Source organism: Canis lupus, chromosome 20 (genome assembly GCF_003254725.2).
Source record: "Canis lupus dingo isolate Sandy chromosome 20, ASM325472v2, whole genome shotgun sequence".
NCBI classification, from domain to species: Eukaryota; Metazoa; Chordata; class Mammalia; order Carnivora; family Canidae; genus Canis; species Canis lupus.
This window is the reverse complement of record NC_064262.1, coordinates 3989514-4012792: the sequence shown is the minus strand read 5'-3', so window position 1 is coordinate 4012792 and position 23279 is coordinate 3989514. Positions and strand designations below refer to the sequence as shown.

Sequence of the window (23279 nt, the reverse complement as noted above, 5' to 3'; positions counted from 1 at the left end):
GCCTGGTTCTAGCACATGTGTGGCCTGGGGCAAATTCCTTGCTGAGTTTCAAATGCCTCACCTGTAAAATGGGAACAATGACCTACTTCGCTGGACTCTGAGAATGGGATAAAATACTAGCAATTATGGGGCAGCTGCTGATGTCCAGCCTCTGCTATGTGAATCTGAAACCCTTCTTTCCTCTAATCCTTAGGAGATAAGAATGTTTCATCTCAAGAACACACAGCAGCCAGTCCAATCAAGAAGAGCCTTTATGGTTCTCTACAAACAGCAGCTCAACAGTGATGAAGCGAGCCCACTGCCTGCCCCCACATGTCACAGGCCCCAGGTGGACGTGAGGGGATGTTAGGTACCTTCAGTCAGGCCGGGCGGGGCAGGGGGCGGGGGACGGAGTCCAAGTGCGTGGTTAGTGCCTCGAGGTCTAGTCCAGGAGGTCAGTCTTTTTTATAGTTCATGATTTTGAAACCCTTCCTCCTGTCCCCCAGGAGCGGGAGCACCAAGGGAGTACATGGGAGGATGCAAGATTACCCCCAGATGGTAGTGAACATGAGCCCCATGGTGGGGTTGCTCGGGGACAGGGATATGCCTCAGCTGGCTCGCTTTCCCTCCTCACACCCCCCACCCATGATCGCTAAGAACACACTCAGGTAAAGGGGTGGATGCGTGGATGCTCACCCCACCCAGCTTCCTGGGTGGCCCTGAGTGTTCCCTTCAGATTAGAGCTGAGGACGAGGTCAGGGCCCCCTTGGGACCTCAGACACAAGCATAGTCAGGACCTGGGAACTTTGAGTGAGGACAGTGGAGGCTGTAGCCACACCCTGTTCCACCCCCCCACTCCCCGCCCCCCGAGCTCCTGCCCCAGGTCTTACCCATACAACCTATAGACCAGGATGGCGAGCTCTGAACTACCTCCAGGAACGCCAGCCCGGCTACCATACTTGGGGCCTCAGGTCCCACAGGACTCAGCTTGGCCACCTGTCCCCATCTCCAGGGTCCCCTTCTGGGCTTCACCTTCCTCTGCCCCTCCCCACCAGGGTCAGCAGCCCCCTCAAGCCTCCAGTGCTGAGGCCCCTCACTGAGCCAAGCGTTCTTCCTCCAAAACATGTTACTCTCCCCAAACAGGCAAGACCATGGCTGGAACATGGATTTGGGGCTCCTCGGGCCCTCTCCTGCTCTTATCACCACCGAGGAGCCCTGGGAAAGCAGGTCCAGCCCTTGCTTCACTGAAGGGGAATACCAGATGGGAAAACCCACTCGCATGCCGTTCCGGGCCACCCGTCACGTCCAGGACCAGGGCTCTTGCCTGTCGGCTGGGAGTCCAGAGCCCACCACCCCCGGGAGGCCGAGCTGTGGCACCTGGCCCCCAGGCCCACCCACACGGATGCCCACGGATGCCCGTGCCCTCCCTGAGGTGAGGAAGACAGGGTGAAGCAGATCCTGTGACTTGGGCCCCCAAAGCCTCACCTCCCATTCTCCGACCTTGGGAAACTGCCCACCTTTCTGCAGGGCCTGGTTGGACCCGCAACCCCACGTGAGTCGGCTGGGACTCGGGCCCTGCCTTCAGCCCCCAGCCACTGAGAGGCCCGGAGACCCCTGACACCCAATGGGGGCGCGGGGGTCTGCCCCCAAGGCCAGCCCAGTGAGGGCCCGGCCCCTGCCCCTCGGCGCCTCCTGGCAGCCACCCCCACCACCCCCGTGGTTAGAAAAGGAGAAGCACTGAGGGGCGGGCGGGGCTGAGGCAGGCGGGGAGCCATGGAAGAGCAGGAGGGCAGCGTGGTCAGGGCACCTCGGGTGGCAGCAGGGGCGTGTCTGAGTTCTGTGCCGAGAGGCTGGGGGACTCAGACCCGATGAGCCCGACGCTGTACAGATTAAGGATGGAGTCGGCAATGATGCGGGCCGTGCGCTTCTGGTAGCCGCCCGAGGTCACCATGAGGATGGGCACCTGGCGGCCCCGGACCACCCGAAACACCAGTTCGTCCCGCTTCACGATGCCCTGCAGAGGGAGGGTGGGGGCCGGCTCAGGCGGGCCGGGTCCCCGTGGCTTCGGGAAGCCCTCCCCACCCGGCCCCTCCTTGACGTCAGGAGAAGCACCAGTGCTGCCCGCCTTCCTGCTGCCGCGGGTCCCCAGGGGAGACCCCGCACCCCCCCCCCGGGGTCGGGGCGCACCTGTGGGCTGATGGACAGCCCCCCAAGGCGGTCACCCTCGAGGATGTCGGTACCCGCGTTGTACACCACGACGTCGGGCAGGTGCTCTTGGAGGGCCTTCTGCAGGTTCCGCTCCACTTTATCCAGGTACTCATCATCCTCCGTACCCCATTCCAGCTCCACCTTCCGCCTGATGGCCTCTGTGGGGGAGACAGGGACAGCCCTCATGTGCAAAGAAGGCAAACAGGCTCAGGAGGGTCAGGGTTGCCTGGGACCTCAGGCAGGATTGGAAAGGGTCTGACTCCAGCACTGCTCTGCCTCATGCCAGCCAAAATGAAGCCAAAGAGCGCTAAGAACTGCCAAGGGGGCCCAAGGGAGGGAAGGGGCTGCAGATAAAACACTTTGCCCTGAGGATTTAGAACCCTTATGGGTAATAATCTGATTTCATCGCCTCCTGGAGCCTCTGCCCAGAAATGCAGCCACCCTGCTGTGCCCAACAGGCCCAAATCTCCAGCACCTTGGAAAGACTCAGTTCAGAAACCGTGCCCCTGGGCCACATCTGGGGCGGAATTACCCTCAACAGATGCACCGGCACAAATGTCCCCTGTTTATTTGCAAAGCGGGCAGGTTGCTGTGTTTTCCAGGTCCATCTAGGAGTCTCTGCATTTTGATTGATCAGTTTCACCCACTCCATTTATTTTAACAATTTTTATATCTGACCTGGTTTATGTCATCTTATTTTATATTCTATTTATCAAATTTTTCCTGCCGTTTCTTTTTTGGTCATTCCCTGTTTTCTACCAGAAAAATGCCTACGTTGGAGGGGTTCTGTTTTATTCCTCTGGTGGAATTATATTACCCTAATATAATATTGGAAAGGTTTATGGAGTCTTGAATGGGGCAAGCGACTTAATTCTCAGTCTGCATGTCTGTAAAATGGAAACAATCCCTGCCTTGCAGGGATGCTGAGAATAAATGAAGTGCCTTCTGCAGAGCCCAGCACGTGGGGAACACCCCAGAGAGAGTGCTCCATCCAAGCAGGAGTACATTTAACACTGAAAGATAAGGGGCAGCTTACGCTTGGCAAAGCGGTCCCCAGGGTAGATGTGCCGGTTGTAGACATCCATGATGTACACACGCTTGTCACCCATGAAGTCCCGTTCATGTCCATTGCCCTGTGGGGAGGACATGAAAGCTGCTTGCACGCAGGTGCCCTCAACAAGGAAGGAACACCCCCCACACACACACACCCCCAGGAAATGGCCCATGTGCCTGGGCAGCTCAGCTGGCCCTTGGAGGCAGGGAGTCTCTTGGCTGTTAAGTGGCAGAGCTGGAATTCAACCTCAAATCCCAGCCCCGTGGTCTTCTAGTGTGACCTGGAGCAAGCCCCAGCCCTCTGAGTTTTTCTCCATGGGATGAGAAAGGAATTCTAGCCCTGCCACACTCTCTATAGTCTGCAGTAGGATCAGCTAGGGTCGGGGGCGTGAAAGGTAAACTGGAAAGGATTGTGCAGGTGTGACTAGGTTCTGAAGCTCAGCGTCACAAGCCCCACAGTGGGGCACCCGCCAGCACAAGGGCACAACAGCAGGGGTGAGGGAGTCGTCCCCAAGTGCCCATTTAATGTCCTGTCCTGTCTGGCCAGAGGAGCCAACCCTCAATTTAGAGTCCTGAGAAGGAAGCCCTGCCCTCTGCTGCTTCACCCTCAGGCCGTGAGTTCTTGGGTAGTGGCCTCAGGCCCAAGTAACCCTGAAGACAGGTGTGTAAGCATTTGTCTGAGGGCCAGGGCCACAGTGGTCCTCAGCTCTCCACAGGGAGTAGCACCTCAAACTGACTAGGAAGCACTGGGAAGCCACAGCAGGCTTTAGAGAGCATGGCATCAGCAGACCCAACTTCAGGAAGAGCCTTCGGCCTGGTGTGTTGGGCGGTCAGAAGGGAGGAAGGACCCTTGGGTTTGACAGAAGCAAGGAGAAGCCAGCGTGCTGGGTGGCCTGAGTGGGGCAGAGGGACAGACGGACCCTCTGCTTCCAGCCTGAGGCTCAGAAGATAGGCAGCGAGGAGAAAGGCAGATCAGGGTGGGGGTGGCAGAGACTCGGCCTGGGGCTTGGCAATGTTCCCAGGGGGAAGGGAGCCCCACGATGGGCAGTCATGTGACAGCTGACTGTCATGGGGGCCCGAGGAGGCCGGGCCAGGAGACTGCAGCCCCACAGGGTACTCACCTGATGGGCATCAAGATCAACGATGGTGGCTCTGGAGATGCCCTCCACTCGCTCGAACAAAAACTGCCAGGGGAAGAGAGGGGGGCCGTGAGAACCCACACAGCCAGAGGACACAGCCCCAGGGATTCCTAGTTGGTGAGGGGCCAGGCGGGAGGCCGCACATACTTGTGGACAATCAGGCCACCAGGCAAAGACCTCACGCCCAGGAGGACTGTGTGGCTTGAGAGAAGCATGTGTGAGGGGTCAGGGAAGGCTCCCTGGAGGAGGCAGCACGTGCTGTGACCTAGGGGACTGGAGGTCAGGAGCAGGGCAGGCAGGCTAGCCCTCAGGGACAGCCCAGGATTCCTCAGGAAATATATAGAGGTTGGAAGGGGGAAACCTTCCCTCAAGGCTGGACCTGGAACTTCATCCTGCGTTCCCTGCCTTATCCTGCAAGGCCAAGTTCTCATGCCGCCTTCTCCGGGAAGTCTTCCTTCCCCTTCCCCACCCTCTTGGAAGGTCTCCCGTGTATCCCTCTCTCTGAATGGCCAGGGTCTGCTGACCTGTCCCCCCGCCCCTATTAGTCTGTGTGCCCTGTGAGAACAGAGACCACACCAGGCCATTCCTGACGCCAGAACCAGGCCAGGCACAGGGTGGTTAAGGGGAGCTCTGCAACCCCACAGAGGTGTAAGCAGGGATAGTGTGAGCCCTGTCCCTCGCTTCTCTGGGCCTGGGTCTCCTCATCTGCACAGGTGAGGCATAAATGAGGTACGCCATGGCCAGTGCAGGCTGGGGCAGGGCTGAGCCTGCCGGAACCAGCCATTGCAATCCCCATCTTTATTTCTACCTGCTCCTCACTCTGGGGGAGCAGTGCGCTCCCTATATTGTTGACAAATAGGCTGCTGTCTCCTGTCCCTGCCATTGTTGGAGGCTGTGCGATCTCCCTGCAGAACAGGCCATGCAGATGAGCAAGTGACTGCCTGGGCAACCTGCACGCTTCCTCTCCTCCTGGGACTCAGTTCCCTTCTCTGTCATGTGGAGAACACCAAACTGGGGGTGGCGGGGGGACCCCCGGGAGGGCTCCTGGAGGCGAGTCCCCACGTGCTCTCGGGCGCACCTTGATGGCCAGTGTGATGTCCGCGTAGGCGCAGAAGCCCCCGCCCCGGTCACTGGAGCAGTGGTGGAAGCCTCCACCTGCGGGAGGGCAGACACGGTGTGATCAGGGCCAGGCACTCCCCTGCCCCTACATCCTGCCCGTATCCCAGCCCTGCTCAGCCAGGCTCCGGGAACTCCAGATTGGCAAAATGAACTGAGAACCCCGAGTCATGAAGACAGCTTTGTCATCAAGGCTATCCCTGCCCAGAGTACGAAACCTCTCAGGGTGGTCCTGACAAGTCACTCCCCCCCCACTACCCGTCACAACCCCGAGGGGCCCAAGGCAAAAAGTTGTTCCTTGCCTCTGTAGGGCCAGGCCACCTCTATGTGACTTCCCATGCCTGGAACGGGTGGTGGGGCTATGGGGGCCCGTTTACCCTGGGATCACCCACATTCTGCAGGTGGTAGAAAGTGATGGCCAGGAGGGGCACCTTCTGTTGGTCATGGGCACTCATGGCAATGGGGAGGCCCTGGACACCAGGATCCGGCCCCTGCTTCTACCCCACCCTGAGAGCCCATTGCCCCGCAACCCCTACAAAAAGAACTCGAGTTTCAGGGGCCTCTGAAACTGAGCCCAACAACTGTCCCACCCAGCAGTTCGAATCCAGGACCCATGGCTACAAAGGACTCGTCTCTTTTCACACCAACAGGTTGTCAACAGATCTTAATAATGAGATAACAGCCAATTGTGAACTCCCAGACTGGGCACAGAACTTATAGAAACCTCCCTACAGCTCCAAGTAGGGGCACTAGTACCATCATCTCCATTTTACAGATGAAGAAACTGAGGCACACAGAAACTCAGCACCTCGCCTGGGATCACACAGCTCACTAACGGCAGAGCCAAGATTCAAACCCAGGCTGGATCCGGGCCTGGGCTCTTAACTGTCAGGTCACAACACCTTCCACAGGAGAAGGGCTTCCCGGGGTCTTCGTGAGGACCCTGCTGTAGACGTGCAGAGTGTGCCTCTTTCATTCATCTGTTCAGCAGTCTATCATAACATCACAGTTATGCCAGACCCAAGGCTGGGTACCTGGCGATACCAACTTGGAAAAGCCCCAGCCCCTGGCCTTGCAGAGCTCACAGGCAAAGTAGGGGTCCTCTGCTCCAGACTCTGAGCAAGCCACCAGGCTGCTCCCCATAGCTGTGTCCTCGTCAGTACAGTGGGATCAACAACAATGATGCCCAGCTCAGATGAGAGGCCAGACAGCAAAGAGGTGTGCTAACTGTGAAGTGCTGCGCCTCAGTGAGGGACAGATAAGGGACAAGGAAGATGTGTGTTGCCATCCCATGAGCCAGGCTTGCAGGGGAGTCCGGGGAACCTCAGACTATCAGCCTTCAGGTCCCCGAGGAGGACATGGTATTGACCCAGGCCTGTCTGCCCATCATGTGACCAAACCCCTGCGGGTGGTCCTGGGCCCCAGGAGGCTGATGGGAGATTTTCAGAAAAGACTGAAATGCTGCAGGTTTGAGCCCCATTCAGGTCTGCCCAGGCGATGATGCAGGCTTTTGCAGAGGAGTGAGCTCCTTGTCACTGGAAGTATGCAAAGGCAGAGCTGGGGAACTCCTTTAGAGAAGGATTCCACACCAGATGGAGGCACTGGTTGATCCCTCCCAGACACCAGATGGCTGCATACTGTCCCCCATCCCACTTAATAAGGAGGTTCAGGGTGGCTCTGGAGGCACCAGAGCCTTGCCTCACAGAGCAGCTGCCTGGCCCTCCCAGCCCCCAGGACCCAGCAGGCCAGGCTGGCCAGGGCACTCACCCACATTGATGGCCCAGCCTCGCTCCATGGCCAGCTTCCCTGCCTTTGGAGACAAGCACAGGGTGAGAGGCACAGGCAACTGTTTCCCTCACTCACTCATTCACGGATTCGCTCCTTCATTCCATAGACCCTAGGTCCAGTCAGTGGGACGTAGGGCTGACCTATAAGGTAGGGTTCAGGCGGTACCCACCCTCCAGCAAGCTCGGACTCGGGCTTGGAAGTAAGTACCGGGTTGGCTGGCATATGAGATGTGCAGTACATCAGCCCCTTTGCAATTATGCAAAGAAACTGGAAGAAATCAAAGTGGTTATGATCACATGTGAGCTGACAATGATCTTAACAGGGCCTTCAAAGGGAAAATAGACTTTTTTTTTTTTTCCCATGGAAATATGGCAGCCTGAATACCAAAATCCTGTAAGAAATCATCATTTGGGGGTGGGCAGTAATACCTCAAGAAATAAACAAAAAAGTACAAATTTGCAAAGCTAGAAAGAAAACTATCAGGATCAACAGGTCTTGATCCAGCCCTGGGTTAGATCATCCTACATTTAAAGCTGAAATGTTGGGATGCCTGGGTGGCTCAGTGGTTGAGCGTCTGCCTTTGGCCCAGGGCATGATCCCGGGGTCCAGGGATCGAGTCTCACATTGGGCTCCCCACAGGGAACTTGCTTCTCCCTCTGCCTGTGTCTCTGCCTTTCTTTCTGTGTTTTACAGACAACTACATAGGGGATGTGAAACCTCATTTTGCTGCAAGTGCTCTTTACTGCCATACTCATGATGCCAGGTGAGCAGAGCATGACCCATCACTGAAGTCATGGGGGTTTGCTTTTCCACCTTGAGTTGAGTATATTGGTGCCAGTTTGATTATATACTCTCTGGGGCATAGGGACATGTCTTTATATACCAGCAAATACGGTAACTCCAATAGGAGATGGGGGGTGGGCGGAGGAACAAGGAATTCAGTGTCCCCAAGGCAGCAGAGCACGTGGGAGAGGCTTTGGGAGAAAAAGTCCTTGTTGCTGTGCCTGGAGGACTATTTAGGATTTTATGCAATTACCAAGAGGGAGGAGCTGGGGAGGGGGGGAAGCCCAGAGGTGTGGGGGTCCCAAGCCCAGCAGGTCCTTCTGCCAGCCTCCCCACCTACCATGATGGTTCCTCCTGTTTGGGTCCGAAGGGGCTTCAGCACCTTCCTCTGCACAAGGAAGTTCGGGAGGAAGATGACAGGGGGGATCTCTGTGATGGTCGCAACAGCGAAGGACCACTGCGGAGGGAGAGACGCAGGCCATTGGCCTCCCACTGCTGGCAGAGCTCAGAGGCTGCAGCTGGGAAATCCGATTCCTTGTAGTGCCTGTTTCAAGGTGCCCTGGAACTTCCAGTCTGGCAGACTGTCAAACTGGTCAGAAATGAGAGCCCCCCACCCAGCTTTGGGCTCCGGAAAGAGCAGTTTCCCTAAAACTGTCGGTCCCTTCCTCTGTGCTCCACAGCTCTTGGCTGCCCTCCTGTGCCCACAACAAGAGCTGCAAGTCACAGGGGTTGCAGACCCAGCACTGGCCCAGCCTGCCCACTGTACAAAAGGAGGGGACACTGAGGCCCTGACCTGGGAAGATCTTTCTTTCCAAGGTCACACAGTGAGTCACTGGCAGCGTCGGCACTGGAAGCCCAGGTCTCCTGCTCTCCTGGCACAGCGTGACCTCTTCATGCACCGGGAATCAGATCTCCCTCCAAAGGGGGATCAGGCCCTCATCTCGGCTGCTGAGACAGGAGGGTCCAGGGTACCCAAAAGGCATTTGCCCCCAGATCAGAACACAGCCTTCCCTATGACCCTGCCCAGGCCCCTGGGCAAACGTCCATGCACCCAGATCCTGAACCATCTCCTGCCTGGCTGGGGATGTACCTGCATCTGCGTCGTCTGCTCTCACCCCAGGCAGGACCTCAGTGGGGCCCAGGGCCCTCTGCAAATGTTTACTGAGTGTCTGCTAGGCAGCAGGTGCCAAGGTGGAGACTAGTGAGGAGGCACTTAAATGCGACAAAGCCTTCGATGGAGAGCACGGTCTGTGTCCGGGTGGGAGCAGAGAGGCATTCTGGAGGCAGTGACCTTGAAAGTGAAACAAAGTTGCCCAGATATCAGGGTCAAGGTGAAAGGAAAGACACCTGCTAGCAGACGGAAAGCAAGTCCAAGTTCCCGAGAAGTTGGGTACGGCTGGGACAGGACTGTGCCTGTCACATAGGGCCTGGGCTGCCAGAGACTGTTCTCAGACAGCCTCGCCAGAGCAGCAGAGAGCCATCAGACAATGCTTTCCCAAGCTGTTCTGGCCACACCAGGAGGACCATGTAGGAGAACTCCAATAGAAGCAGCCACTGCCCCTCAGGGGGCGGGGGGAAGCCAGAGATGATGAGGGCCCCGGAGAGGTGAGAGGGGAACAGTTAACAGACAATACGAGAGGGATAGGCAGACAGAGGGGTCAAGGATGCAAGGTTGGAACCACAACACTCCACACCTAAAGGGTAAAGCCCAGAAGTGTAGCCCACTGGGACAATTGAGGGCTGTTCTGGGACAGGTTAGGGCAGGCCAGAGGTAGGGCATTCAGGTGGCCAGGCAGAGAGAAGTTTCAGGAAGGAATAAGCAAGGAGAGGTGCTGGGACGCCTGGGTGGCTCAGCAGTTGAGCATCTGCCTTCGGCCCAGGGCATGATCCTGGAGTCCAGGGATCAAGTCCCACATTGGGCTCCCTGCGAGGAGCCTGCTTCTCCCTCTGCCTGTGTCTCTGCCTCTCTCTGTGTCTCTTATGAACAAATAAATAAAATATTTTTAAAAAGAGAGAGAGAGGTGTTGAAGACAGGGAGCACTGCCACTGGGTTCCCCCACCAGGAGAGGAGATTTAGGGCAGGAGAGGTTTGCTCAACGAGGGAAAGGAGTCAGCAGAGAGGGAGAGGGAAGGGCCAAGGATGGAGTGAGACAGACAAAGGGCACACACCTGAGAAAGTCCTGGCAGGCTTCCTAGCTAGAGAGCACCACTCATGGCCGGGACAGGACCCATGTCAACCTTGCAGGGGCCACTGCAGCCACCCCAGCCAAAAGGGAAGACATTGTCAGGGTCCGGGTATGCTGGGCACCCATGCTGCCTTGAACTGCACTAACCACCTGTGTGGCCACCCCTTTCAGGCCACCAAGGCTGAGGACAGTTGAAGGCTGGGGAAGCTCACTTGGCTACCTCACTCAAGTGAAGGAGCTGGTGAGCAGGGCCCATGGAACCTCTGCCACCTGCAGGCTGAAAAGAGGTACCCAGCCAGCCTTCCTCAAGCCCCAGCCCTCTGGTTGTACAACATGGAGGCCCCACAGGACCTGGGAGGACGTGGGGGTGCTAGGGCTGAGAGCAGGAAGGTTGGAAAGCTCCAAGACCTGTCCATGTCTGTGTGCATGTGGCATATGTGTGCACGTGCACATATGTGATGGGGGACAGACCCAGGGAGCGGAAGGTGGCCAGCTCTATGCGTTCAGCACACCAGTCCCACAGCCCAGCATAGGCCTGGCACATGGGAGGCATGGAGCCACCGTTTGCTATGAATTAAAACTATAAAACTAAATGAGTCACCGAGGGAACACACTAGGTCCCTGCCTCCCTCTCCGCCTCAGCAAACTAGCAGGGAATAAGGATGGAAAGGAAATGAAACCTTATCCTGCCTCCTGAGGGGTCCAACATAGATGCAAAACCATGAAAAGGGCATTTTTTAAAGTACGTTCCACAACGACTGTCTAGCTCAGCTCTCCATCAGGAAAGGGTTCCGCGTCAAACAAGTCTGGGAAACACGGCTTATGTTGTCCGCCTCCTGGAAATTCACAACACCCTCTGGCGTGTTAAAGGCTCTAAATTTCACAGTGAAGAATCCTGTTTAACTTCGTCTCGCCCCGTTTCCCAAACTTCCTGGCCACAAACCTCCAGCAGCCTCCTTTACTTTTTACGTAACACGTACTGATCTTTGAAAAGCTACAGTCATGTGGGACCCACGGGGAACCTCCTAGGCTAGAAAATGAATTTTACATGAGCCAGGCATAAAGTCACCAGAAGCACATCTGGGATTTAGCCAAGGGGACCAGTTCCCTTGGGAGAAGGTGCACGTCTGCCAACGCATCTCCACTTCCGGCCGTGAAAGAGGGTGCTAGACGTGTCAGCCTTCTCCCGGGCCCAGCGGTGGTTTCTGCACAAGGCAGTGACACTGCCTACTGATGATCTAGACCTGTGCTGCCCAATCCAGTGGCCATCAGCCACACATGGCTATTTCGGTTCACTTTTAAATTAATTTTAAAAATTTTAATTAGAATTTTGTGACTTTGATTAAAAAAAAAAACAACCATACTTCAATTTTAAAAAATAGAAGTTTGTTTCTCGGTCTCACTAGCCATAGTTCAAGTGCTCAGTAGCCAAATGTGGCTAACAGCTCCTGGACAGAGCCCTTCTAGAACATTTCCATCATGGCAGAAAGTTCTGTTGGATAGTGCTGCTCTAGAAAAACTACCAGTGGCCAGGGTGAAAAATAAATGAGGGGGTGGGGCAGGCTGGTGACCAGGCCCTGGAGGATGGGGCCATGTGGGAGCACGACAGAGGGAGGGCAGATACTTTATCTGGGACGTGCGCGTAGCAGGCGGAGATGAAAGCGCCCAGTTCTGCCAGCAGGTCAGGCCCTCTGAGAGCCTGGCCCCAGGCAAGGGCATTGAGAGATGGGCTAGATGGAAGCAGGGCGGGGACAGGGCTCAGCAGTCCTCCTCAGAATCAGACTGGTCCAACTCAGGTCTCTGCCACTGCTGGTGAATTTGGGCACGGCCCTTTACTTCCCTCCTGACTCCACATCCATGAAACAGGAGCCCCTCCCCATCAGTCCTAAAATGAGAACTTAAACCCATCCACCAGGCCTATCCTCATCTCCCCATCTGAAGTACCCCCGCTGGGCACCCCCCTCCCACTCCCACCCCTACCCTTGCCTCATCTTTCTGCACAGCACCTGTCTCCACCTGACATATGTCTCTGTTGCTATCTGTCCCTTCCAGAAGGATGTCAAGGGCCAGGAGGGTAGGCACATCCTCATTCCTGCCATATAGACAAGGCCAAGAGTGACGCCTGGCACACAGTAGGTGCTTACAGTACATGCTGTCTATTCTTGCCCAGACCTCTACCTGCATACTCCTCAGAGGAGGCCACCTCACCTGTGCCCCCCAGTAGAGCCCAAAACAGTGACTGGCTGATAAGGGGCTGTGACAGCCTGGCCCTGCTCCTGAGACAGCCCAGAGCTGCTTCTGTGGTCCAGCGAGGCCACACCTCTACTGCTCCCTCCTATGTGCCCAGCTTCTCTACACCTCCCATCCTCTCTTATACGTTTCATAGGGAAGCTTGCCCTCAAGGAATCCCTTGCACCTCCATTCCTAGCAGGCTCTGCTTAAGCAAGTTTCAGAACCGCTGCTCTACAGAACTTGACCCCCACAGTGCTGAATGAATGAATGAATGTATGAATGAATGAATGAATGACATGAACAAGGGAGGTTTGCCCAAGCGTAATGTCCATTGCCCACCAAAGGGCATGGCCTGCGAGCTTCCCTATCTCAGGGCCTGGCCAGGTGTCAGGGCCTCCATGTCCAATTCAGCCTTTTGGGGATCTCACAGATAGCAGGACACATGAAATTGGAGATACCTCTGGGATCCACACATGCCCCATACTCTCAGCTCTAGAAGGCTCTATTCTCCAGCTGCCTGATTTCCTCAGGTAGACCCTCAGAAATCCAAAACAAGAGGCACTTGGGTGGCTCAGTGGTTGAGTGTCTGCCTTTGGCCCAGGGCATGATCCTGGAGTCCTGGGATGGAGTCCTGCATAGGGCTCCCTGCATGGCGGAGCCTGCTTCTCCCTCTGTCTATGTCTTTGCCTCTCTCTGTGTGTCTCGTGAATAAATAAAATCTAAAAAAAAAAAAAAAGAAAGAAAAAAATAGAAAAAGAATTGCTCTCAGGGAAGAGATAGCTGCAACCCTTCAGAGTCCCAGTGGAAGTGGGAGCAAAAGGAGAGAAGGGAAAAAATTCATTTGATCATTTCAGTTGATGAAGAAGAAGCCTCTGCCAAAATCCAACACCCTTTATGATAAAGTCAATCAACAGGCTAGGAATAGAAAGCAACTCCCTCAACCTGGTAGACGGCATCTATCATACACATAAGTGTGCACATATACACATACACCCAATCCCATAGCTAATGTCATACTCAGTACTAAAAAATGGAAAACATTCAGCCTAAGATCATGAACAAGATAGAGAGAAACCTGTTTTTGCTACTTTTATTCAACCTCATACTGGAAGTTCCAGCCAGAGCAATTAGGCAAGAAAAAGAAATAAAAGGTCTCCTAATTAGAAAGCAAGAAGTAAAACTATCTCTTTTCACAGGTGGCATGACGCTGACTACAGAAGATCCTAAAGAACACACACACACACCCCAATTAAACTGAAGAACTAAATTCAGTAAAGTTTCAGGATACAAGATCAACACATAAAAATCAGTTGTATTTCAATACCTTAGCAACAAATAATCCAAAAAGGAAATTTAAAAAGATTTCAGGGGCACCTGGGTAGCTCCACCAGTTAAGTGTCTGCCTTTGGCCCAGGTCATGATCCCAGGGTCCTGGGGATTGAGCCCTGCATTGGTCTCCCTCACTGAGCAGGGAGTCTGCTTCTCTTTCTCCCGCTGCCTGCTACTCCCCTGCTTGTGTTCTCTCTCTCTTTCTCTGTCAAATAAATAAATAAAATCTTAAAAAAAAAAAAAAGTAATTCTATTTACGGAGGCCCAGGTGGCTCAGTTGGTTAAGCTTCTGACTTTGGCTCAGGTCATGATTTCAGGGTCCTGGGATCAAGCCCCATGTCAGACTCCCTGCTCAGCAGGGAGCCTTCTTTTCCCTCTTCCCCTCCCCCTGCTCATGCTCTCTCTAATAAATAAAATATTTTTTAAAAGTATTTTTACCATTTTACCATTTACAAGAACATCACAAATAGTAAAATACTTGGGAATAAATTTAACTTTAAATTTAAGGAGGTGCAAGACTGGCACCCTGAAAACTACAAAATACTGCTGAAAGAAGTTAAATATCTAAATAAATGGAAAAATATCTTCTGTTCATGAGTTGTAAGACCTAATATTATAAAAAAGACAATACTCTCGCAACTCATCTACAGAGTCAACACAACCCTTATCAAAATCCCAATGGCCTTGTTTGCAGAAATAGAGAACCTGATTCTATAATTCACAGGGAATCTCAAAGGACTTCAAAACACACACACACACACACACACACACACACACACACAAACCCCAACAACTTCAAGTTGTTTTGTTCAGGGACAAAGTTTGAGGACTTGCGAGTCCCAATTTCAAAAGTTACTACAAAGCTTCAGTCATCAAAACAATGTGGCAGTGGCATAGGATAGACATATGCATTGACTGAAACTCAAAATGGACCAAAGACGTAGACACAAACTAAAACTCTTAGAAGAAAACATATGAGTCAACCTTCATGACCTTGGATTTGGCAATGGATTCTTAGATGTGACACCAAAAGCACAAGCAACAAAAGATGAAATAGGTAAACTAAAGTTTAGCAAAATTTAAAAATTTTGTGCATCCAAGGACAGTATCAAGAGAGCAAGAATAAAATCTACAGAATGGGAGAAGATGTTATTTGCAAATCATATAATATCAAGAACACACAAAGAACTCTTAACACTCCACAACAAAAAGATAAGCAATCTAATTTCTTAATGTGGGCCAGTGACTTGGGCAGACACTTCTTCAAAGAGGATATAAAAATGGCCAATAAACAGATCAGTGCTATGAACCATTAGGGAAATGCAAGTTAGAACCACAATGAGATATTACCTCATACCCACTAAGTTAGCCATGATCAAAAACAAACCAGAAAACGAGGGTAGATGAGAATGTAGAGAAATTAGAACCTTTTTGAACAGTTGTTAGGAATATATAATGTGCGGTTGCTATGGGAATCATTTTGGGGTTTCCTCAAAGAGTTACCCTATGACCAGCAATTCCAGTCCAAGGAATACAAGCAAAATAAATGAAATCAGGTACCTAAGCAGATACTCCTACATGCACAGTCATAGCAACACTGTGCACAAAAGCTAAACGCTAGAAGCAACTTAAATGCCCGTTAACTGATGAATGGATAAACAAAATGTGGTCTCTCCACACACCAGAATATTAATCAGCCATAATAAGGAATGAAGTGCAGATACATGCCACGGGATGGATGATTCTTGAAAACTCCACGCTTGTGCTTGGTGAAAGAAGCCACACACTGAAGGTCACATATTGTAGGACTCCACGCACAGGAAGAGACATCCAGAAAAGGCAAGCCCATGGAGTTAGAACACGGGCTGGTGGTTGGTGACCAGGCGCAGGGGAGAAGGTGGGAAGGTGAATAACCGCTTTGTGGGCTCAAGACTTCCTTCTGGAGCGAGGAAAATATTTTGGAACTAAAGAGACATGACGGTCACACCACATTGTCAATGTACTAAATGTCACTGAATTTTATACTTTAAAATGGTTACTGGTGATGCTATCTGAATTTTACCATGAATGACAGAAAAAAGGAGACAAGAGTCCCCTCAGGGAAGAAAAGAGGAGAGAGAGAGAGAAGAATAGGAGGCAGCTTGGAGGGGGGGGCATTTCCCCAGAGACCCTCTGCCACTGAGACTTCAGCCCCCTCCCACCCCTGCTCTGCTGCTAAGGTCTCCCTCCCTCCCAGTGCTGTGAGGTCAGTGACTAGGTCCAAGTCCAAGAGGTGGCCAGACTTCCTGTGCCTCGGGCACCCATGGTTCTCTTTCTCTTGCATGTCCTTCTGCTTAAAACACTCCTTGGCTCCCATGGCCCTCAGAGCAAAGCCACAGCAGTACAAAGGGCCCTGTGTGGCCTGGCCCCTGATCATTTTCTGACCCCATCTCTTGCCAGTCTCCCCCACCTCCCATTTCGTCCCAGCCAGTGGCAAGTACTGTTTCAGAACCTATTGGACATGCTCTTGCCTCAGGGCCTTTGCACTTGCTGATCCTTCTACTTGGAATGCTCTCCCTCCACATTCCCACATAGCTGACTCCCTCCCTCACTGCCCCAGTCCATGATCACATGTCAGTAAGCCCCTCCCTAGCCTCCCTATTTCAAACTGCAGTCCCCACCACCCTCCACCCTCTTTTCTGCTGTACTTTTGCCCACAGCACTGAGTGCCTTGGAACACACCATATCATTGATTTCATTATCATGTCTTTGGCTGACTCTCTCCCACCTAAATGCCAGGGGCTCTAAGGAGAGGGGCTCTATCTCTTTTGTTATATCTTCCCTGGAACACAGAAAATGGTGCTCATTAAATACTTACTGAATTAAAAATATATATATATTTGCTGGATAAACGTATCCCAAGCACTATTCAAGGTCAAGATGTCAGATCAGCATCACACTAGCCCACACCCCAGGCAAACAGTCACTGGGGTTAGCAGAAGGCAAAAACTTGGCACTGGCCCAATCCAACCCTCAATGGGGCCAACTCTGGGCCTTGCACGCAGCAGGTGCTCTATAAACATTTCTTCCCCTGAATGGATAACACCTTGGCAAACCTCAGGCTACTGCATCTCCTTCCATGCTTAAAATATTAAGCATCGAAGGCCACACCAGGACAGGACCAGGCATGAGCCCTGGGATACAGGTGGGGGGCAGAGTGAGGTGGGGCAGTTGAGGGGGTGGCATCCCACAGGATGCACAGAAGAGCCAAGAAACCTGCAGGAACTCTCCAGGGCACTGTTCCAGGTGAATGTGGTGGGGGCAGGGGGGATGTTCCTGAGCTGCAGCCCCTAAATGCCAAAACTCCCCAGATGGGCCCATGTCCTGCATGAAGCTCTAGGACACATCACACCTCATCACTCCTCCATGGCACCTGGAACAAAATGCAAGCTCCTCCCATGGCTTGCAAGACCAGGGTGGCCAGGTGCTGCTAGCCTATCCTGACCTTGTGCTGTGCAGCCTCCAGCACCCTTCCCCCCTTCACCCCTTTAGGAGCCAAAGTCCCCTCCCCTTCCTGGCCTGTGGCTCTGGAATGTTATTCCCTCCCAGGCCACCCCATCAACCATCGTCCTCCACCCAGCTACCCCTCTATTTTCCTTCCTTTGTAGCCCTTGGTGCTCTGTGAAGTCCTCTTGTGTGGTTACTTCTTTCTTCTCGGTCTCCCACAACAAAAATGCAAATCCACGGGAGCAGGGAAACTTGCTTACTCTTCATTTTGTACCCAGAACACGGTCGGTATTTGATACAGATGTGCTGAAAGACTGACTACTTCACCTTAGTAGGTGCTATGGAAATCATCATGTTTCTCCTTATGCTCTTGCTGCCAGGGAGCTCCAAACCAAATACACAAGCCCAATCATAGCATCTTGCTTAGTCCTCTCAGTCGGCATATCTGAATTCTCCTGCTCTTGACTTCATTTTTCTACTTAGGTCTCTACCAGTCAACACTTTTTATCATTATTATTTATCACACAGTAAGCTGCCTTTAGGCTTTTAGGGGCCCAAGGCCAGCCATGCAGTCAGCCCCGAATAGTTCTCCTGAAGTCTCAAACAGGTGGGGTCCTAGAGCCTCTATCCCCTCTGCCCCCAGCCTTCCCCTGGCACATTCACATTCAGTCCACCCTGGCCCTACTCTGTTCTGGTCCCTCCCTGCCCCAACCCGCTGCCATCTGTCCCTGCTCCCCACCCTCACCCTCTGGACTCTGGCAGGCATGTCTTCCTGGCCCTGCTCCTGGGCTGTGGACTGTGACCATGCATGTCCGGGTCCCCAGGAAACCAGGGCAGCCAAGGACTGGGCTTCCTGCCAAGGCCTCACACACCTCTCTCTCCCAGGATCCAGGTTTCAACCTCTTCCTGGTAATCTTTCATGAGCTGACACTGTCGCAACTCCATCTAGAATTCTCACAGCTCGGGCCAGAGTCTGGGAGGAGGATGGGTAGCAGCCATGACCAGGAGCCGGGAAGACTATCTAGATGCCCTACCTAGGGTCTCCCTGAGGGTTGTGGCCTCTTTCTGGGCCTAGGCTTTTACACCTATAGAGGGGAGGCACTTGGTGACCTCTAGCATCTGCCATGGTGCTAGGTCTAAGATGAGCTGGGGGTCAGGAGTCTGGGCTCCCATACCATTGGCAGAGAACCTGTGGCATCCCTGACCGTGCCCCGCATCAGGGCAGGCTGGCAGCACCAGGTTCTGATGCAACCCTCCAGCCTAGCATCCCCTCTAGGGGAGCACCTCACACAGGGGTCTCAGACCCTCAAACACTGATGAGAGCTTTGTGGCCTATAGGCCACAAAGAAGTCACGAGCACTCTGCCTATAGGCCTGGCTTGGTCTGCAGATGGGATTTAAAAATCTTTTTTTTTTTTTTTTTTACATTTTTATTTATTTATGATAGAGAGAGAGAGGCAGAGACACAGGCAGAGGGAGAAGCAGGCTCCATGCACCGGGAGCCCGATGTGGGACTCGATCCCGGGTCTCCAGGATCGCGCCCTGGGCCAAAGGCAGGCGCTAAACCGCTGCGCCACCCAGGGATCCCGGGATTTAAAAATCTTGAAATGAGTTGCCACTTTAAGAAACTAGGGACTGCTGCTTAATAATCTGAATTTCTAACTTCTCTTAGAAAGCCAGGCCCCAGGCCACCCTGGGCCCACAGTGGAGCTGAGTAGCAGCTACCCACTTGGGAAGGGGCAGGAGCTCCCCCATTTGCCCCCATACACCACCCCCACCTGCCTGACCACTTGTTTGTAGTCCCTGCTTGGCCCCAGGGAGTTTCAAACTAGTTTCTAGCCCAGCAGTTTTCAACAAATCTTTAGCAGTAGCAGTTCTTAGAATAGAATCTTAAACTTCAGCCCAATATAAAGATAGACCTAAATGGGACAGCTTTGGTTGGATAGGGACAAGGGACGGGGGTCCCCTCACCCATCACGTCAGCAAGGATCTCTGAGGCTTGTTCATAGAACGCAGATTGAAAGGCACTAATGTAGAAGCCAGAAACCCCTATTAAGGTTCAAACTCCACCAAATGGGCATCCTCCCCTTTCATACCCCCAGGGACAGGGAGCTCACTACCTCCTGGAGCAGCCTAGCCCATCCCTGGTATCTGCCTTTTTATGACACCTTTCTCCTTCTCTTGGGGACCACAGGCTCACATGAGGAGCAGGAATGGAGCCCCTGGAGGCTGTGCTTCCCCAGGCTGGGCTGCCCCTGCTCTGGCTACCCCTCCCAGTCAGCAGCCCCCCAAGCCCCCACCCCTGTACCTTCAATTCATTGAGATAGCGTCTTGTGTGCACCACCAGCAGGTCCTCATCCGAAGCCTCCCGTGCCTCCACCAGCATGCCATCTGACAGAAGCTTCTCTTCTGAAACCACAAAGTGGGCAGCCCATCTCCCTGATGACCTGAAGGCAGACCCAGCTCCAGACCACCTCCTCCAGTAGGCTGTAGACTTGGCCTCTGCTCACCCTGCCCCAAGTCAGGAGGTGGGCAGCTGCTGGCTTCTGTGAACAGGTCACCTCCCGTGATGCCAGGCCCTCAGGCCAGAGGGCATCAGACATTGGGCACCCAGCAATCCTTGTTTCCCAAGCCACTGACAGCCCAGAGGTGAGCTCAGGTGTGGCTGGACAGCTTTCAGAAGCAGGTGGCACAGAAATCAATAATGTTAACATAAAGTGAGAAAAGCTCTTCTGGATTCTCCCTCCACCTTCTGGTGATGTCATAGGAGGCTCAGTGGGTATGGCCTCTCTTTAAGGCCTGCCTAAGCCCTCGCTTATCTCCCTTTTTAACCCAAAAAGCAGTAGCCACACAGACTGCCAGGCCACAGTAAGCAGCCTGAAAATTACAGTTTTGCTGCATTTATTTTTTTAACCGTGACCTTCTATTTATGGCAAATGAAACTGGATTTTCCCATTTAGATGATATAATGTTTCCTTTTAAAACAAGTTTAAGGTTTTTTTTTTTTAAGCAGAAGCTAAGTTAATTTAAAAAAATAAGAAGAAGAAGTAAACAATGGAGCAGGTGGTATGAGAATATGGCAAAGTCCCAAAAGCGGCTTGCAAATAATTGATGTTTGGGTAACATTGCATCCACCAGACAAGATTTGCTCTGTTATGCAAAAGAAAATGCTGAAGCCAAGAGCAGGAAGTGCTCTAGGGCACAGTTAGAACAGACCCATGATGCTCTGGGTTCTAGAGAAATCACAAGGACAAGGTCAGAATCTAAGGAAACAGTGTTAATGTGTAACCCTTAGAAACCAACCGGCTCCATACATTTCCCACATATAGCTCCACATACAGAAGGCACTCTCTACTCTCTCTTCTTCCCCTTAATAACATTCCATGGCTCCCCACTGCCTTCAGGCAAAAGGCCAGCTCTTTTCTTGGCAGCACTGAAGGCCCTTCACCATGTGCCCCCTGCCTCCTTTCCACCCACATCCTCAGAGGAGAGACCTCAGGAGGATGGTCAGCTCAGAGATGAGGGAGACAAAAAACCCTATGCTGAGCTGCTGGGCTCCCAAGAAAGGGCAATGGGGGAGTGGCTCAGGCTGGGTCTGCTGGAAACAGAGCATGAAGGACCATAGTCTAGAAGGCAAGAGAACCTCGAGGTGAGTAGCAGGCTGGTCTCACTAACCACCCCACCCCACCCCCGTCCCCACACCGGGGTTCTCACCATCCTGGCACACCACTTGTACTCTTTTCTACTTAGAGTTTTCTTCGAATACTCATTCTGGTCACTATTGTAAATGGAAAATTGGTATCAATCGCCATAAATAGAAGTTAACCAAAAATAGAAAACATATGTGATAGAGACAAACTGTTATTAATCTGTAACTTGATTCTATTTTCTGCAACGTGCAGAGCCTGCTGCTTCCTCTACATTTGTTAAAAGGGGAAAATGGGCCTCGGTGTTAAAGACAGGCTAGCCCCAACGTGAAACTTTCTCCATGGCATGATCGGGATTATGTGATTTCAAGATCCACAATGCCTCGTCCTATGCTAGGTAACATTCCCTACTTCTGTCAATTTAAAGAACCCCTAATACGGGGTGGGGGGGGGCGGGTAGGGAAAATATTCTCACACTAGCCTACTGTGATTCCTATATTTCTGACCTAAACCAGAGCCAAAGCTGAAACTACACTCCAGAGCACCGCCCTAGTCAGCAGAATGAGCTGTGAAAGGTGGGAGCCTGGAGCTCTGAGTTCTAGACCCCATTCTGCCACTTAGTAGCTGTGTGACTTTGAGCATGTTCCCTAACCTTTCTGGGCTCCAACTTGCTCCATCTGTAATCAGTACGGTTGGGGCAAAGGCACCCTGCTTCTTGGACTCTCTGAGCTTATGGGGAACAGACACTGGATTTTTTTAAACCTCAGTTTCCCTCTGTCCATCTTTAATCAGCTCCCGTTCTCCTGGGCCTGCACGGACAGAGACTGGACCCAAGCCCACAGTGCTGGGGAGCAGTGAAGACTTAAGAGCAACATATCATGCTCAGAGTCTGTTGAAAAGACTCTTTGCCAGCACAAGCGGAAGGCAGTCTGAGGGCTGAGCCTGGAGGTGGAACAGTGCAGCTTGTGTTAGGGAAGACACAGGGAGGGGACTGGGGGCTGGGGTGGGGGAGGTGGGCTGGAAGGAACAGATGTAGGGTCTCACAGGGCCTTCCATACCTTTTAGGAAGCTGATCACCTTGCCCCATTTCCCTGCGTCAAAGGGGTGCAGTTTCTCCAGGCCCATGAAGGTTATGTTGTAGCGTGGTGAATACACGATGGGCCAGCGGGTCTCCGGCACATGCTGGTACAGCTGAGTTGTGTGTGGCCTTCCGTGTGCACAGGGACAGACACACACATGGGGGCAGTCTCAGTGCGGAAAGCAGCCTCCTCCTCCCTGACCACGCAGCCCTGACCCAGTACCTCTAGCTCCGTCAGCCCCAGGAAAAGGGCCACTTAGCAACAGCAACGACAGTCATGAGAGCAGCTCCTTACTGCGCACTGGCCCTTTCCCTGCACTATCCAACCCAAACCTCACCCAAGCCCTAGGAGGTAAGCACCAGCATCACAACGGAGGCCTGGAGAGGGAACCAAGGCGTGCCCAAGGTCACACTGCAGATTTGTGCGGCGCCCGATGTGCACCCAGGTGAATCTGGCTGCAAGGCCTCAGCATCTCACCTCCACATTACAACAACGACGCTAAACAGCTGTGCGGCCCTAGGCCTCAGTTTCCTTAACTGTAAAATATGTGACTGTGGCGAGATAATGCATCCAAACAGCTGAGCACAGAAAGCGCCCTATCCGGGAGAGCTGGGGGTTGGGGTGACAGTTCCCAGAAACAGCAGGTCTGGGTTCACGCAGGCTGTGGCCCAACCCGCCCAGGGATGGAGAGCACCTCAGTCCCGCCACGCAGCTGACCGCCCCCCCCCCCCCCCGACATTACACCTCCGCCTCCGCCGCACCGGGACCAGAACGGGGCTCCTGCTGCTGCCACTGCGGGGCGGGGGGGCCTCCGCACAGCTGGTGGGGCCCGGGAGAGAGCCGACGTCAGACCCGCGCACGTCGCGCGCCCTCGCCCAGGTCGGAGCCCCGCGGCCCGCACCGGTCGGTCCCTCGGGCCGCAGGGAAGTGGCGCGGGGCCGGCCCGGGCTCACCCGGCTCGAGCGGCCCCTCTCCCGCCGTACCTGGGCTCGCACCTGGCGGGCCCGCCCGGTAGCCCGCGCACTCGTGCTCCCGCCCACAGGGACCCCTGGGAGCCCCGGGGGCTTGGACGGGCGCCCCACCCCGCGCCCCCACCCCCGCCTCACTCACATCCCGGGGCCGGCCCTCCCTGCGCTGGCCACTGCTCCGCGACCGGGCGGGGGGGGGGGGGGGGGGGGGGGGCACAGCCCCGCCCAGGACACGCCCCCGGCCTCGGCCGCCTCCGCTGGGGGCGGAGCTCCTGCAGGCTCGGCCC

The 23279-nt window shown here is 53.7% G+C and overlaps 1 protein-coding gene across 11 annotated transcripts; it reads right to left on the bottom strand.

Moving 5' to 3' along the window:
- Positions 1-233: 233 nt before the first annotated feature.
- HDAC11 (histone deacetylase 11) lies at positions 234-23243 on the bottom strand. 11 transcript variants are annotated; one of them, XM_025448711.3, is made up of 10 exons: positions 23135-23243; positions 22004-22152; positions 19607-19707; positions 8407-8523; positions 5458-5534; positions 5188-5284; positions 4362-4424; positions 3224-3320; positions 2167-2345; positions 234-1993 (listed from the first exon to the last, which is right to left on the bottom strand). In XM_025448711.3, coding segments are annotated over exons 1-10 (1098 nt in total). In that variant the 5' UTR covers positions 23137-23243; the 3' UTR covers positions 234-1777. The 11 variants fall into 11 exon arrangements, with proteins under 11 accessions (XP_025304496.1, XP_035559011.1, XP_025304510.1 ...); XM_035703118.2 differs by having other exon boundaries at positions 2220-2345; XM_025448725.3 differs by lacking the exon at positions 5188-5284 and adding an exon at positions 7263-7305 and having other exon boundaries at positions 23135-23242.
- Between the last annotated feature and the right edge of the window lie 36 nt (positions 23244-23279).